The following is a 15,149-nucleotide window of genomic DNA, read 5'->3' on the forward strand; positions in this document are numbered from 1 at the left end:
GGCAGAGCTTCGATCCGCTTTTTCATTACCGACGAAAAGTGGCGCTCCGCGAGGGCCTCGACGGTGTCTTCAAACTTTGTACGAGCTAGTAATTGCATCTCCAAGTAGAAATTCTCTGCGGAATTCTAATCTCGAGGGTTTTAAGGATCCGCAACAGTATTCGGTCGATTATACACACCGGATATTGGTTATTCGCAAATTGTTTTATCCGCACGATAACGTACGCGCGCGCGCGTGTGAAAAATTTACAATATACATTTCGAATTTTTTCGAACTTTCTTCGAAATTTTGTTCGGAACAAAGAGTCCATTTATATCTATTCGCACAACGACGACGACGTCTGAAAGAGTGATTACAAGACCGTCATTTTTCGGACCCACCCCCTACTCACAAAGAAGAATCTGTCTTGCGTGCAAGATATTCCAAATAAATACAGCGCACGGCACGAAAAGATCAGATGTCGCGGTGTGCCTGTTGGCACCTCGTGAGTCCCGTATCGCGTGAGATAACACGCGGGTTGTGCTTAGCGATCTGACATACAAGGTGTTCCACTGATTTTAGCCGTAAGCTCTTTTTGTTTTTATAAAATCATTTTAAATATCTTTTTAGTTTATTTATTTATTTATTTAGACTCAAAGTTTTGTTGTAAAATTAAATCTGTTGAAACGCGACGGCTTACACAATTACATCCTCAATATTGCGGCAGTGAGAAAATCACGTACAAAAATGATTTTTGATTGATGATCGTTAAATTAAAATTTATTATTATTTATTTTCTGCAGAAAATATTGACATTTGAGATAATTTGATAAATATTTTGAACGCTTTGTTTACGGCAAAGTTAGGCATTTTGAAGTCTTTTCTTCTTCGAGACTCTTCGCGCAAAGAGAAATGCGTTACTACCTGGAACACTCGTAACTCCATATCTCCCCTTATACAGGGTATTCTTGTACTCACGTTGCGCTCTCGAGTTACTCACAATCAGCGCACTCACACATTCGGCGTTCACCTGAAGGCGGCGAGCGGGAAGACTGTAAAGTTATCTTTAGAACGATATTTTTTTATTATATCATTCTTCAGTTTTCGTTTCTTCTTCGAAGCGAAATTTATATTTGCTCTTCCTTTCCGAGAAGTAATGTATGTATGTTTATTAAAATATGTTTATGAGACTAACATTTGACGACGGTTTCACATTATGCTTACCTACACGTATTGCTGTGAGCGATATTGTCCTTTGAAGAAAAGCAGATTACGTTGTTGATATATTTGTCACATAATATTTGTGCAACATCGACCGAATGAACAGTTAGCAACGATTTGCTTGTCGGCATTGTTCGTTGGCGATTTGTCCAGCAATCAAATAATCTGTTTGTCCCATTTGGGCTCTCGTCTGATCTTATTGCTTTCATCAGATCATCACGTGACCATTTCATCCATTCTCGCGCTGAGATTTAGACACATCATATTCCAGAGGAAAAAATATTCTCATAAAAATAAATTTGAGAATTGTATACATTTTTATAAAAATTATTATAAGTAATTACACCTATGAGATAAATGTTGTCCAAGAAATTGAATATTCTTCAATCGTCTGTTGCACGTTTTTTTACACGTTTATCGTCGATATTTCTTCAGAATCCTCGGACAAATGTACGAAGGGAAAACGGAAGCGAAAAGAGGGGATCTTGTGCTTTCGACGCAGACTCGCACGATCGGGCGGCTCAGGATAAGATCAATTCAAGCTTCCGTCGCGCCTGCCGCTCGGCGGGAATTGAATTATGCAAATATATCCCGTAGCCCTTCGTCCAGTCGCGTACCGAAATTTCCGGGGGGGGGTCCGTGTGTGCCATCATCTGTCCTCCTTCACGCACCGTAATCACGAGAAGGACCATCTCTCCTGTCGCGAGCAGAAGGTGCCGGCGCGTCGTGACAGGATGTTTCTCTACTCCCTCGTCCGTTTGAATTATTCTGAGATCCTTGTTATCGCGAGATACCGTGCTCGACGCACAATGCCGAGCTAATTTAAAGCTGGGTTATATTCTCGAAACGTCTTTTTAAAAAGATCCATCGCCCCTATTCTCGAAGCGGTTTAATTCTCCGCACGTTACATATGTTCCATTGCAACACACACACAAGATGTGTGTCCGAAATTACCAGCATCCCTTTCGTTCATTGTACGCATCAAGTTTACAACTCAATTTAGAGATTTTGAAATATTATTTTGCGCATTACATACGAAACAAATTTTTTGATGCAATTTCGCTTCTGACGATTTTTCGCTCGCGCGAATTCGCGCGCGCTCGCGAATGGTTCGAGACTTCCATCACGCGTGAGTCGCCACGCTATTTTCACACCCCTCTGCGCGGCGTTTTCATATGCACGCGCACGTCCGTTGACATGGAGACGCGCACGATCGTGCGTGCGTGGCGTGCGTGGGCGATTGGCGCGTCTGGCGTGGCGTAATTGTCGCATCATACACGCACGTTCCTCATTAATCAATCGTTTCCGTCGGCACCCTAAGAGAAAAGACCGCCCGCTGCCGGTTTTAATACGACCGCCCGAGACGCGTGGCCTTTCATTTCCCAAGAGTCGTTCTTTATTCGCGCGTGAATTGCCTAGTAATTATTCGGTTTATTTCGAACAAAAAAGCTCGCGCTCGCGCCCTTCTCGTCACGGACTCGACAGAAATGGATCTACTTCGCGATGTGACCGATAAGATTTGATGTCGCTCAGATTTTATCACAGCATTTTCTAATTTCACTTTGAACTCCGGTTAAATTTTCCTGTAGAAAAAGATACTGACTTCTCGAATTGTTTCGTTTGCGACTGATGAAAACGTGTCTGACGATGAATAAACTATTCCTTTTCGTAATGTTCTATCACAATATTCTAAAATATCTGAAGACGGTGTTTGTTTTGAGTAATCTTGTTTTGACACACGTTTGAGTAAAACGAAAGAGATTATTTTATCTCCGTCTTTTGTTTACTTAGGTATCGCACGAACTTGAAACTTGGGATGACACAAACGTGCACTTTCTCGCGCGTGTTCCGTTCACACGTGATTAACTAAATCGCATTATTCGCGCTTCGATGAAACGTTGCCCCTACACGCGAGTGTATACAATACTTACACATAGCTGCCCTTTCTTCCCGTAGAACGTGCCGCCGCTTATCAGCTTACTTGTAATTGGATTACAGTTTTACCAACACTCGTATATTCTGATGAAAAAGTTAAGATCTGTGTTTTTTTATGTAACAGCGATCTCAAACGTACGTGTGCATATTCTGATAATTGTTGTTTGTAAAACACAGCGGGGTTTTATCACGGACTCTCGCAGGATGTTGATTTACATTCTGAATATGTGACGTTGTAAGTATGTAACATCTTTGTGTAGTCGAGCAGCGCACACACACATATACATTTTAATTCATTGTCAGAGCGCATGCGATAACAGTAATATAGTAAAAACAGGAACCACGTAACCGTAACGATACCTTACCTCCTTCTGAGCGGCACGTGTCTACAAAGCGGTTTTAACCCTCCGCAAAACACGCTCGGTCGGACGCGATATTTGTATAAGGCTACTTTACTCTACGTCACGACGCACGACGTGTACCTCGCGTACGTGCGCCAGGAAAACACAGAAGCTGGCAAATATATATATATATATATAGCTTTTGCGCAATTTAAATTTCAAACTAGAGACCCATCATTAAGAACGGACTCAAAAAGTGTGACGTGCCGTCGAAAGCAATTAATGCGCTTCGCTGTGTTGCAGGCCCTTTTTCACATTTTTTTTGAATAATTATTTCCCTTCACGTGCGAACCAGAATAGCAATTTTTTCTCATCTGAAAAAAATGGGATACAGCAACTTGATATTGTCCTCGTATTTTTTCTATTTACGCTTCTATTTATTTAGATTTGTTTGCTTTTTTAAGCTGCAGATTTTCATCGCAAATGAAGCGAACTTTTTATTTCGACTCGTGCATTTGCGTAAAAATTTGATTAACTTTGCGCGAATTCTCGAATAATTGAGTTTAGAATTACGTAGAAATTAACGTTATACGGCTTGGCGCCGTCGCGCGATTCGATCTGATTTTTACTCTCCGCGTCAGTTCGATTCCTTTCAACCGGATAGACGTGATTATCGTTGGCGCGATAGGGATTATGCAAAAGAACTGACACGGGTGGCAAAGTGCGCCTCGTAACCCCCGATAAAAAGCGACTTGATGAATCGAGTTAGTCACGCGCGTGAATCATTAAGCGATCACTTTTAAAAGCTTCCAACTTCGATCGATTAACTGAGTAAGATCTAACAAAAGAGTGCGTAACGAAAACAATTAGTTTTTTTTTTTTCTCGCGATGTGCATTCGGAGCGAGCTTATACGTCAACACGAGAAACTATTTGACCCGCGTCCCTCGATGTTTTTCTTTCTCGCCTCGGCGGGACGGCAAAACGCAGACGCTGCGGGTGCTCTTTTTTTTTTAAGCCGAACAAAGGAAGGGTTGCGTAAATACAGCCTTCCGTGTGGCGTGGATCATTCCTTTTCGGTCAGGTTCTCATGCGTATAGCCGCGTCAAAGTCCTGTGTGTGGACTTTTTGATCCCGACAGTGTCCGCATATGTCGTCCAAACGGCAACTTGTAAATGTCAACATATTTAAAATTCTGCTCATGTTGACATTAATTCTCTCCGTATTTTACCAGTCAATATTTGTACGACGTGTATTTTACGCGAAATGTTGAATTCGATATTTTCGATGATGAAAAGAGGGAGAAGAGATGAGATGAAAAGAAATGAGCAATAAAATTTGATATAGGATACCTCAATCTTCGATCGCTTCGCAAGTGTATCTGTCAGTGAAAAAGGTCGTAGGTGCGTAGTACCTGCGCGTCTCTGGCTTAACGTTCGGCGAGCAGACGCGCCGCCTTTTATGGTAACGATTCTGCATTCTTGACGGGCTTGGATCGTGTTCGCAGCATGCAACCTGGTCGTTTCCCATCTTAAAAAAAGAATCGATCCGACGTACAATGAACTTGAAACGTCAATACAAACAGATCGAGAGATGCACGGCTTTAGACGGATATGTACGGATAGATATGCGGGCACGGTGAGAGCTTATCTCGATTCGAATCGAGAGCGAAGGTGAAACCAGCACGCAACTGCCTCACGCGACGAGAATATTTAATTTTAATTGAAAAGATTATTGAAATAAAATGTGAAAATCCAAATTATACTGCCGAAAAATGAGAAAAAAGAGAAAGTAATGAGAAAGTTAATTTTTGCTTCAAAAAAAAAGAAACAATGCAGTTATAATTCGACCTCGTTAATATTCATGTTATTTGAAGTGCACTCGTTCTCGCACACATTTTCCCGTTCGTGTTTAATTATTCCCGCCTGGCGCTAGTCCAAATTAATTATCGAAAAAGATCATCTGCAGAAATAAGAAAATTCGTTGAGAACTAATTAAGCAACAGAATAAATTCTATTTTGATTTTATTAATTGTTTTTGTGTGTTACAAGTTGTTTTTCCTTTTTCATATTTTTTGTTTTTAAATTGTACTTGGTAACACCGCGCGCGCAACCACGTCAAGAGAATTTCTCTCGAAACACGAACATCTTTACTTCGCGCTGAAACTTTGTTGCACGCCTCTTCCCGTGTTAAAGAGAATTATCACCGCCGCAGGAGCTCGGTTTTCCACGCGTAGCCTTCCCAGAAGCGCAGTGGCAATTATATTTAGTAGCATCCCGCGCTTAATAATTGCAGCGACGCGTTAATTCCGGACTACATCGCGGCGCCGAAACTTCATTAAAGATCGCGGCGTGACATCACGCCGCGCTTGTGATGAAGCGAAACAGATACAAAAAGACTCGGGAAAGATAAAGAAACGGTCGAGGCACTTCAATTGAACTCACTTGAAGGAAAGAGCTGTTGCTACCGCCGCTACCGTCAACTTCCTCGTAAAACGCATCTATCTGCACTTCGAGGACGGCTTCGCCGTTTAAGTGATCGTTATGTGCATCTCCGTTCGTGGCGGCGGAACAACGGGAGAGACGAGAGATGCTCGTGTCTCGAAATAGACACGACGGACCGTGCGAAGGGGAGAGGAGAAGTCGCTCGACGACGGTAGACGTATATACACTAGGATTTTATGGATTTAAATTGGCCAAAGGGCGCTGCGTACCCAATTGGCGCGCGCTCGTGGAAACTACTGGCTCGTTGACTTTTCGAATGAAACCAATTGCGGGTACCGATACAACGACGACGTGCCATCTGTCCGCAATACGTATTGCACATCCGCCGTGGAAAATATGTCGAGTCAGAGAATATATATATATATATACAGGATGTTCGCAGAGCGGAATTTCGCGAGCCGATGTGTGGCAAATATTTGCAAAAACTTAAAATTTTGCAAAATTTTCTAATATATATTTTTTTTTCTGATTATTTTTTAACATGTTTCTCGATTGTGGATGAAAACAATATGCAATTTCTCTTTCTTTTCTTCTTAGTTTATCTGTTACTGTACGTGTGTGATTTTTTGTGTTACAGCAAAAATGCGTGAAAGCGCGAGCTCTGTACGACAATATCGCGGAGGCGCCCGACGAGCTGGCCTTTCGAAAAGGTGATGTCCTTACCGTGTTGGAGCAGAACACCGCCGGTCTTGAGGGATGGTGGCTGTGCGCGCTGCGAGGTCGGCAGGTAATTGTTTAAAAACTTTCCACGAACGACCTCAGATGAGACGAGAAATTCGATTTTATTTCTAAATTGCCGCGCGTCTTTAAACAACATTCCACTAACCAATTACAGTTCAATTACGTTTGCTACCCGATCGGATAATAGACGAACGTGTAATGGAAAGAAACTTATTTGTGACTCGGGAATTTCACCTGCGTTTTCCATTAACCGATTCTTCTTGTCCTATCACGCTCTTAATGGAGTTTACCCATCGTATTAATGTACAGCACGCGTCGAGTACGTTCACGTACGTACTTCGTGAACGTATTATTTATGCGCGTCTTTATAATGCATAAGACGCAGATCCACAGCGAAATTGTCTGTCTCTCTCTCTCTCTCTCTCCCGTCTTTCCCATTCTCCTATGTGAGCAACGTTATTACCGCGAAAATAGGACGGCTTGACTGCCAGATGATCTAGCCTCGTGATTTCTGCTTTGTGTTAGACATGACTATGCGGTGTAATTCGCACAACCGGCGTACGCGATTGCGAATCATTGGGTATCACCAGTGTCTATATTTATCATTTCGAATCGAAAAAAATATACAAACAAAATAGAACGTAGACAAATGTTTTCTTCTCGAATTATGTTCAACGATTTTTTATGAATAATTAGAAAGAGTTTCTAAGTAAATTTAACTTTTATTACTTGTGCGTTGCGTTCTTTTTGTTACTTTTCTGATAAAAGCACACGTTATCGAAAGACAAACACATCTTTTCGTCTTTAACGTCAATGTGCCAACTTATCCCATACCTCTTTCTGGGAACTTAGAATGTTCCCTTTTACAAATAAACTTGTCTATAACGATAACAAAGATGTCGTCGGCTTCCACATAACACATAAGTGCCTCGCGTGTACAAGACTGGCTTATATGAACATCTGTATAATGCATAAGAGTCGTTGCGCCGGAGCGGCTCGAAGGTACTCGAGGTATGACGAGCGTTATTACCGCGGAAATGGAACTAACGACCGTTCATCGTAGTTACCTTCAATGGCAGTCGCATTAACCGACGACGATGCCAGGCAACCATAAGCGTCTTTACATTTGCTAACTGGATACTTTTTGAAAGGGCGCCGACACCGTGTCTAGACACTTGTTAAAGCGCAATTACAAGGAGAACAACGCAACAATTGCTTGTTAACAGAACCTCTAAAATTCAACAAACAGCGTTGTGAAGTGCCGAAGTAATACGTCGGGACGCTTTGCCCAACAACAAAACTCTGTTTTCGAACTCACACTGCGTGAGTTATTCGTGTTATCGTTACTGTTTCGGAGTAACTACACGAGAAGAGCGCTTCCGCGTTCCCGAACCTCGGGTCCACGACCTCGGACAACCTCCGCGAGGAACGTCGATCATATATCGGTCCGTTTTACTCCTCAAACGATTCTCGGTCGAAACACATCACATCGCCTCGTAACCGCCGCACACGTGCGACCTGTTTGGACACGCGGTCGATATAATTTAGAACATGGGAGCGACGTGTGGCGTGGGCGGCGGAATGATACGATCTTCGGATTTTTATTGGGAACTGGAAACTTCTGACGGAATAGTTTTATTGAGAGACCGCGGCGAGAGCAGCGGGATGGATTCTTTCGTCGTCTCATGGCGAATCGAACTTGAGAGAGTCGGTTTCTTTTTCCTTTTGCGGTGAATTTATCGCTCTCGACCGACAGAAATCTGCTCGGAATTGAATAAAACTCGACTCGCTATCACTCGCTATCAATAGATATCACTTCACGACACCGTCGCTTCAGCTTCCGCCGTGTGCTATAAACCAGAGAAAGATATTAAAATTTGTTTGAGAAAATCTCGAGAAAAATGCGTCGCTTTGTTTTTAACAATAGAAAAGTAGAAATTAACGCATTGACATTTTGCAGATTTGGTATTCACGTATTTCTTATACGTATTTCGTATCGCGAAATTTTCAGAAAAATCCGAAATCCCAACACGTGATATTACCAAAGCCAATGATCTGCGCAGAGATCCTTAACGTTAGTGTCATATCTTGTATACCGAAAGCGTGCACGAAAGGCACATATCTCTTGAAATTTATGAGTTACAACTTTGTAGCATTCAGACACGCTAGCGAGGTAAACGAATGAGTTATGCAGGATGCATCTCTCAATGCTAACGCTTATTTCTCAAGGCACCGTGCAACGGATACGGTGACGTTTATTTTCGTCCCGATTTCACGGAATTAGACAAACTCACTGTGGCGCTTTCACACCCTTCTAATTGGAGTCTGCTTCCATTCAAAAAGTGTTTTCCGATGTAAGTAAAACAGCGTTTACATATTTCTAGGAAAAAAAATAAGATGTGGCAACTGAACTATATAAACAAAAATTAGATATTATAATAATGTAACAAATAGAAAGAGAGAGAGAGAGAGACTTCATAAAGAATTAAATGGAAAAAGACTAATTTTTGACAAAACCAAATCTATTTGTTTTTGCAAAGAAACTTGTGAAATAACAACTGCGTTTCCAATTTTGTTTTTTCGTGAAACATGATTAGGCATTTACCCTTGCGAGACATAGTCAAGCTGTTATTACGCTATTATATTTATTTTTTCTTCCTTAGGGCATCTGTCCAGGAAATCGATTGAGGCTTCTGGTTGGCCAATACGATACGGGGGGTTGTTTGGTCGGCAGCAGGGCCGACCTAACCATTTCCGAGGATGGCATACAGAGACACGGGAAAAGGCGTAGCTGGCACGTACAACCCAACAGAGTGAGTAATTTGAACCATTGCACTTTGAACCTATTCTTAAGTCGCAAACGAAAGTAACAAACCTACCCTATTGTATGTTGCTGCGTGCGTTCGTAATGCCTCTTTTCGGCAAACGTATTTTCATTATTAAGTAAAATTCGATAACAACTAAAGTTTTAAAGCAAATAAGCTGTGCAATAATATACAGGAGGTCAAAAATAGCATTAGAAAGCGCATAAATAACAAGCGAGTTAACCGTTCTGGTGTGTGTGTGTGTGTGTGTGTGTTACACAACTGTAAAAAATACAAAACCCGCGTAATGAGTATCCGTTGTAAGTTCGTCTTAAGAAAGTTACGATGAACATGTGGCGTCGTTCCATGCGTTTACGAGTGTTTAAATGAGTGTCCTCCACATTCACAAAAGAGGAACCACGGAACTAATAGGCCGTACGCGATCGCATTGAATATGCCCCTACTATTATTATATGTAATTCTTCCGCGCCGCACATTTGAATAGCATTTTATTGGCCTGACAGCTGGCTTCTCGAATGTTAATATATCCGCGATCTGAAAAGGTACATGACGCGGGGGATGACGGAGCTCTCTATCGATCGATTGTTTGTGAGCGCAACTCGGTCAGGGTCTCCCAAAATGCGAGACCGATCGGAATGTTAGGTCACGATCGAAGATACTTCCGATGTGTGTGTAACACAGAACCACTTATAGTATGTTTAATTTATAAGTGAGCACATTTCTTAACAACTGCTTAAAGTTTTCATGTAATTATTTTTAAATTGTAATTGTATTTTTCGGGTTTTTATTTCATTTTCGTTTTTATTTTTATCCGAATAACTATATCCGCTGGGTTTCTCAGAAGTTTGAGAAACTCTGCAGACCGCAGAATTGACAATGCTCGACCGATGGTTTATTGTGCCGTTAGGGAGGAGGGTGACCTTTTACGCCCTCCCACACATCTGCTGAAACGGGATCTGTCAAAATCAGCTGACTGCCACTTGGCTCGTTTGACTCTTCGGGCGCCGTCGTCGCGGCGCATATCTCTGACTCTGCCGCGCGAGGGGAGGTGTAACATCTGCCACTGACATCAATTCAATAAAATGAATGCGACAGCGTTCTCGATTAGAATTGTTGAATTTCGCGCTACGTATCCTCTGTATGGCGTCAAAACAAAAAGCAATTATTCATTTAGATATTGAAGTACTTTATATTTGCGTGGAGAAAACACTTTTCAGTTTTTTTTTTTTCACTTTATTTATTTTATTATCTATTTTATTTTACTTTTCAAATTTTGTGCTTATTTTTTCTTCAAACTTTGATTTTTTGATTATTTTCAATTGTGTATTCTTTTGAATTCGATCACAATTTTGAGGTAGAATTTGAATTTGGATTTTCTTTTCAATTTTTTATATTACTCTTTTTCTCTCTGGAATTCACATATTTGAACGTCACGAGACTTTTTCCGACTTTTTCGCGGGCGAATATATTTGCGGTGTACCAGAGCGCGTCGAAAACGGTTGGTTTCTTAGTCAGTCAGCGTTGGCAGTTCCTCGAGCTCTTCTTGTTTTCTGGCTGGTTTGCGAGAGGACTTTTTGCTCCGTGCGATCTTCGCAGGCGAGCATCCGGACACGACGACGCAGTCGTCGTCGTCGTCGTCGTCGTTGTTGTTGTTGCCGTCGTCACGGTACACGCATATGTCTACGATAGTAAATGCATACAACGTTGTCGTCCCAGGGTCAACGTAACGCGAGTGAGTTGTCTCGCATTGATTTTACGTCACGCGGGTGATTGCACTGAAGAGCGAGAATTTGCGCAGGTGGCGCGAGATCAAGTTTGATTGTTCGTAGTTTCAAGGAGTTTATTATCTTTTTGATTATTTAAGTGGATTATATTAAAATCGATATTTTTATACTAGATTTCTTTGATTTTTATACTATTAACATAATATATATTTTATAAAACAAAAGAAAATAAAATAAACTCTAGTCAGGATGTGGAAGAGGAGGAGGAAAGAGAGATAGATTAACTAGTGAAAAGGTAAATAAGTTAAAACAGTGTAATATAAGATGGTGTAGTAGAGATATATATGTGTGCATATGTAATATATGAAATATGTCTGTGAGATAAGATTATATGTTTGCGTAACTGTAAGATAGTGAGAATTAAAATTAAAACCAAACTTCGTGATATTTTGTGATGTTTTGTATATTTTTATAGTGTATAATTTATAGTGTAGGAAAGGTATGAGAAAGAGAGAAGAGATTAGATAGAGCAGGTCAGATCAGTAAGGATAATAGATGTAGCAAGCGTGCACGCGCGAAACACGAGAAATGAAATATGATAAGGTAAATAATATATAAGAAATAGGATAAGAGACAAAAGATGTGTTGTAAGAAAGATGTAAGTTCCAAGTTCCCTTCTTGGCCGCAAGGCTGAAGTATCAATAAATAAATAAATAAATAAAAAATATTTTATAAAACACATATCAACGTAAGTTACTCAAATTTTGAAAAAATACATAAACCCGTTGAATTGTCGGCTCTTTGATCCTATTTAATTATATTTTTTTTTATAGAACAGACATGTGTTAATAATCTTATACCGAAGAATGATTCGAAGCTTTCTCGCTGTTTTGCAATCGGATACATTCCGATGCAAATTTTCTTCGTCGCTCGCCGCTTGATAGCGCAATCGACAACGGAGTTAGATATTTAGGTATCTCTCGTGACATTTATCTAATCAGCAAAACCAACTCTCGCATTCGTTTCTTTTAATATCCGACGCATCGAATGGCATACCGTCGCGTCGTATCCTGGAGAGATTTACGAGAAGTCGATCCTGCAGGATACCTTAGAAGGAGCTATCTTTTCTGGCGAGAGTACGGCGGGGACATCCTTATATGTCCTTTGGTACCAGACAATGTCCACTTTCTTGATGCCGCTACTCCCTTCTGTTTTCTCTCCTCTTCCTCTTCTCCTCCGCGACACGCACAGAACGTGCGCCGCGGAACACCCGCCCGCAGAGTGCGGTCCTCGGAGTCATCTCGATGGAATGTCTAGGGCGGTTAGGCTCAAAGAAGGGCGGACGTCGTTTCGTCGTGCAACTGTGTACATCCACACGAGAGAGAGAGAGAGAGAGAGAGTTCTCTTCCTCGGTTGCAGCATTACTCTCGTCGTCTTCCTCCTTTCATCGACTACTCCTGGCTTCCGAGAATAGCTCGTGGGGTGCACGTTTTTACGGTTAGATTCGCGAAACCGGTCGCTTTTATCTTTACTTGTATACGGTTATATCCGAGAGTCGGTGCACATAATAATATATAATGGTTTACAAATCGATATTTAAAAAATAATTATAAGTATTTTTACGTTTTTGCATAAATATATAATTTGAACGTGCAACACAGAAAAACACACCACAAGAATTTATATTATAAAAAAAAATATGCATTAACTCGTCTGAAAAGTTATCGAAATTGTGTGTTTATTTAAAACAATTTTTATAAAAATTTAATTAATTATACAAATTTAATTTTAAAAAAATTTAAAACGTTCTACTATACTTCATACATTAAACTTCGCGTTGGTAATCGTTCAAGAAAAGTATTTTGTCTTGCACGACTGTGTATTATTTGTCGATATGTGTTCCGAGTATTTAAACTCGTGGAGGCATAAAAAAATGAAAACCATGAGCGCGCACGACGTAGGCGAAAGGAGCTTCGTGCACCGGTGATGTTAACTAGAATAACCAGATCGTGGCACGTTTGCCTCCCTCGGCCTGCTGTGTAACAGCCAGTAACGTACGCAGTACGTGTCCGCATACTCAATGTGCAACTTGAACGCTGACAAGTGCACCTCGGATCGGATTTTCGCGGAAGCGGACGCAGAAAATGCCGAGATTCAACAAGTAAAAGTTTCTTCTCTCGCGTCCAGATTTATAGAAATAATAATATTTCGCAACTTCTATCTAAACATACAAATCTCTATTGTATATATCGTGTCTTAAAAATACAACTACGGAAAATAAAACTTACAAGCAAATGCAATATCGAAACAATAATTCGAAAGTTTTCCAAGTTCTCTGAGATCAGACCTCGCGGAATGAACAAAAAGAAAAAAATTTAAAAACGAGAATACATTATTTTCGCATTTGGATTGCAAGAATAATTTTGCATAAAATTATGACAAATATAAATGTGTCTTGTCTCGCGGCAACCGTCGTCGTCGGAAATGATATTTTTTTTCATATCTACTGCAAAAGCTCGAAAGATGCCGGTACGAGGGAGCAGCGAAATGATTTCTGCTCGGAGGCGCGGATGTTTCTTGAGAAAACCGCTGTTGGCGAGACGGCAAGTAGGCAAACTGCACCGGTTGAAAATGGCATGGAAAAAGGAGCAGGAGGTCGAGGAGAAGGAGGCGGAACGGTAGACGGGCCTATCTCCGACAGAAAGACCGAGGGAAGACAGAGAGACTCGAACACGGGGAGTTGTCTGGCCGTGGGCTGTAGCAGTTGTCTTTAACGGCCGGTATCAATGAACTGTGAAACGCGCGCGCGCGTAGGATTATCCGCTCGTTCTTGGCGCTAGCGAATTTCCGATCCCAGACACGACGCGAACCGGTCCGATATTATTTTTTTTGTCGCTGCGGCGTATGAATTAAAAGCTATTTCCGTCCATTACATCGATATCTGTGTTACTCTCTTATAGCGTATTTCAGGTTACACGGACACCTGAAGTCGATTCGCCGCGATCATTATTTTGTTCGTTGTTTTCAATAAAATGTGATAATTGTTGAATTAGATTACAAGATGCGCATATTATTGTGTTGAAATTTATTAAAAACGCCAAGAGTATATTATCGTTAAATTCGGAACTTTTTTTTATCCGAAAGGAAACGATGCTTTGCGGCTTCGTTTCGTAATAGCTTTTCAGAGAGACATATTGCGGTTGAACTATCACGTGTGTGTTGGCCTCTTTATTGCTCTTACAAAGCGTCAAACTTATCGTCTCTGCTTAACCCACGTGTTGATGAGTTGCTTTATATTTAAAAGAGCTATTCTCTCACCAAAAGAAAAATTCTCGTTGAGCTGTTCCGGGAGAGAACTTCTTGAAATGTGAAACACCGCAAGCGCGCTCGTTAGAGACTCGGAGACTTGCTCTCGGAAAAGCACAATAATAGTTCTTCGGTGTGTTTCGTAATAACTTGCACGGGAAACGCGTCAAAGTCACGCTCCGACTCTTTATCGCGTCCCGACGTGTCTAATTTGTTTGCTCTCATTAATGTTTGTTTTTACTTGGCGCTCTTGTCTCGAACAGGAATCGTAGATCAATTATTATCTCACACTTGAACATTTTTTTATAAGTAATTAGTTAGAAAATATCTCACATTTTCTGAAACATGTCGAAGTACGTCACGTGTCAGATCTTGGCCGTCATGTTATCGAGAGCTAGTGTTTCTCGCTATTCATTTCCAGCATCGCATAGGGAAAAGGTCTCCCCCACCGTAAACATTGTGTAGGTTTCCGTTCATTATGTGTACGCACACACACACATACAATTTTCCTCTGGCTCGATCTTAATTTCCCTCTAACCCACGGGCGCGTTTGCTTCAGTCGACACGTGACCGGAGGTTGTTCTAGAGATCGTCGTTGCATGTCGTCGCTCCTTGCGTGATTCCACCTTCCGTTT

General features: G+C 41.2%; 1 protein-coding gene across 1 annotated transcript in view; it reads left to right on the plus strand.

Moving 5' to 3' along the window:
• LOC109859294 (breast cancer anti-estrogen resistance protein 1) overlaps positions 1 to 15,149 on the plus strand; it is a 40,830-nt gene that overhangs the window by 15,808 nt on the left and 9,873 nt on the right. The window contains exons 3-4 of the mRNA XM_020437397.1: positions 6,556 to 6,705; positions 9,323 to 9,472. Coding sequence (XP_020292986.1) covers positions 6,556 to 6,705; positions 9,323 to 9,472 — 300 coding nt within the window. The remainder of the gene's footprint in view (positions 1 to 6,555; positions 6,706 to 9,322; positions 9,473 to 15,149) is intronic.

The sequence above is a fragment of the Pseudomyrmex gracilis genome, unplaced genomic scaffold (genome assembly GCF_002006095.1).
Source record: "Pseudomyrmex gracilis isolate BER0280 unplaced genomic scaffold, ASM200609v1 scaffold_255, whole genome shotgun sequence".
Classification (NCBI taxonomy): Eukaryota; Metazoa; Arthropoda; class Insecta; order Hymenoptera; family Formicidae; genus Pseudomyrmex; species Pseudomyrmex gracilis.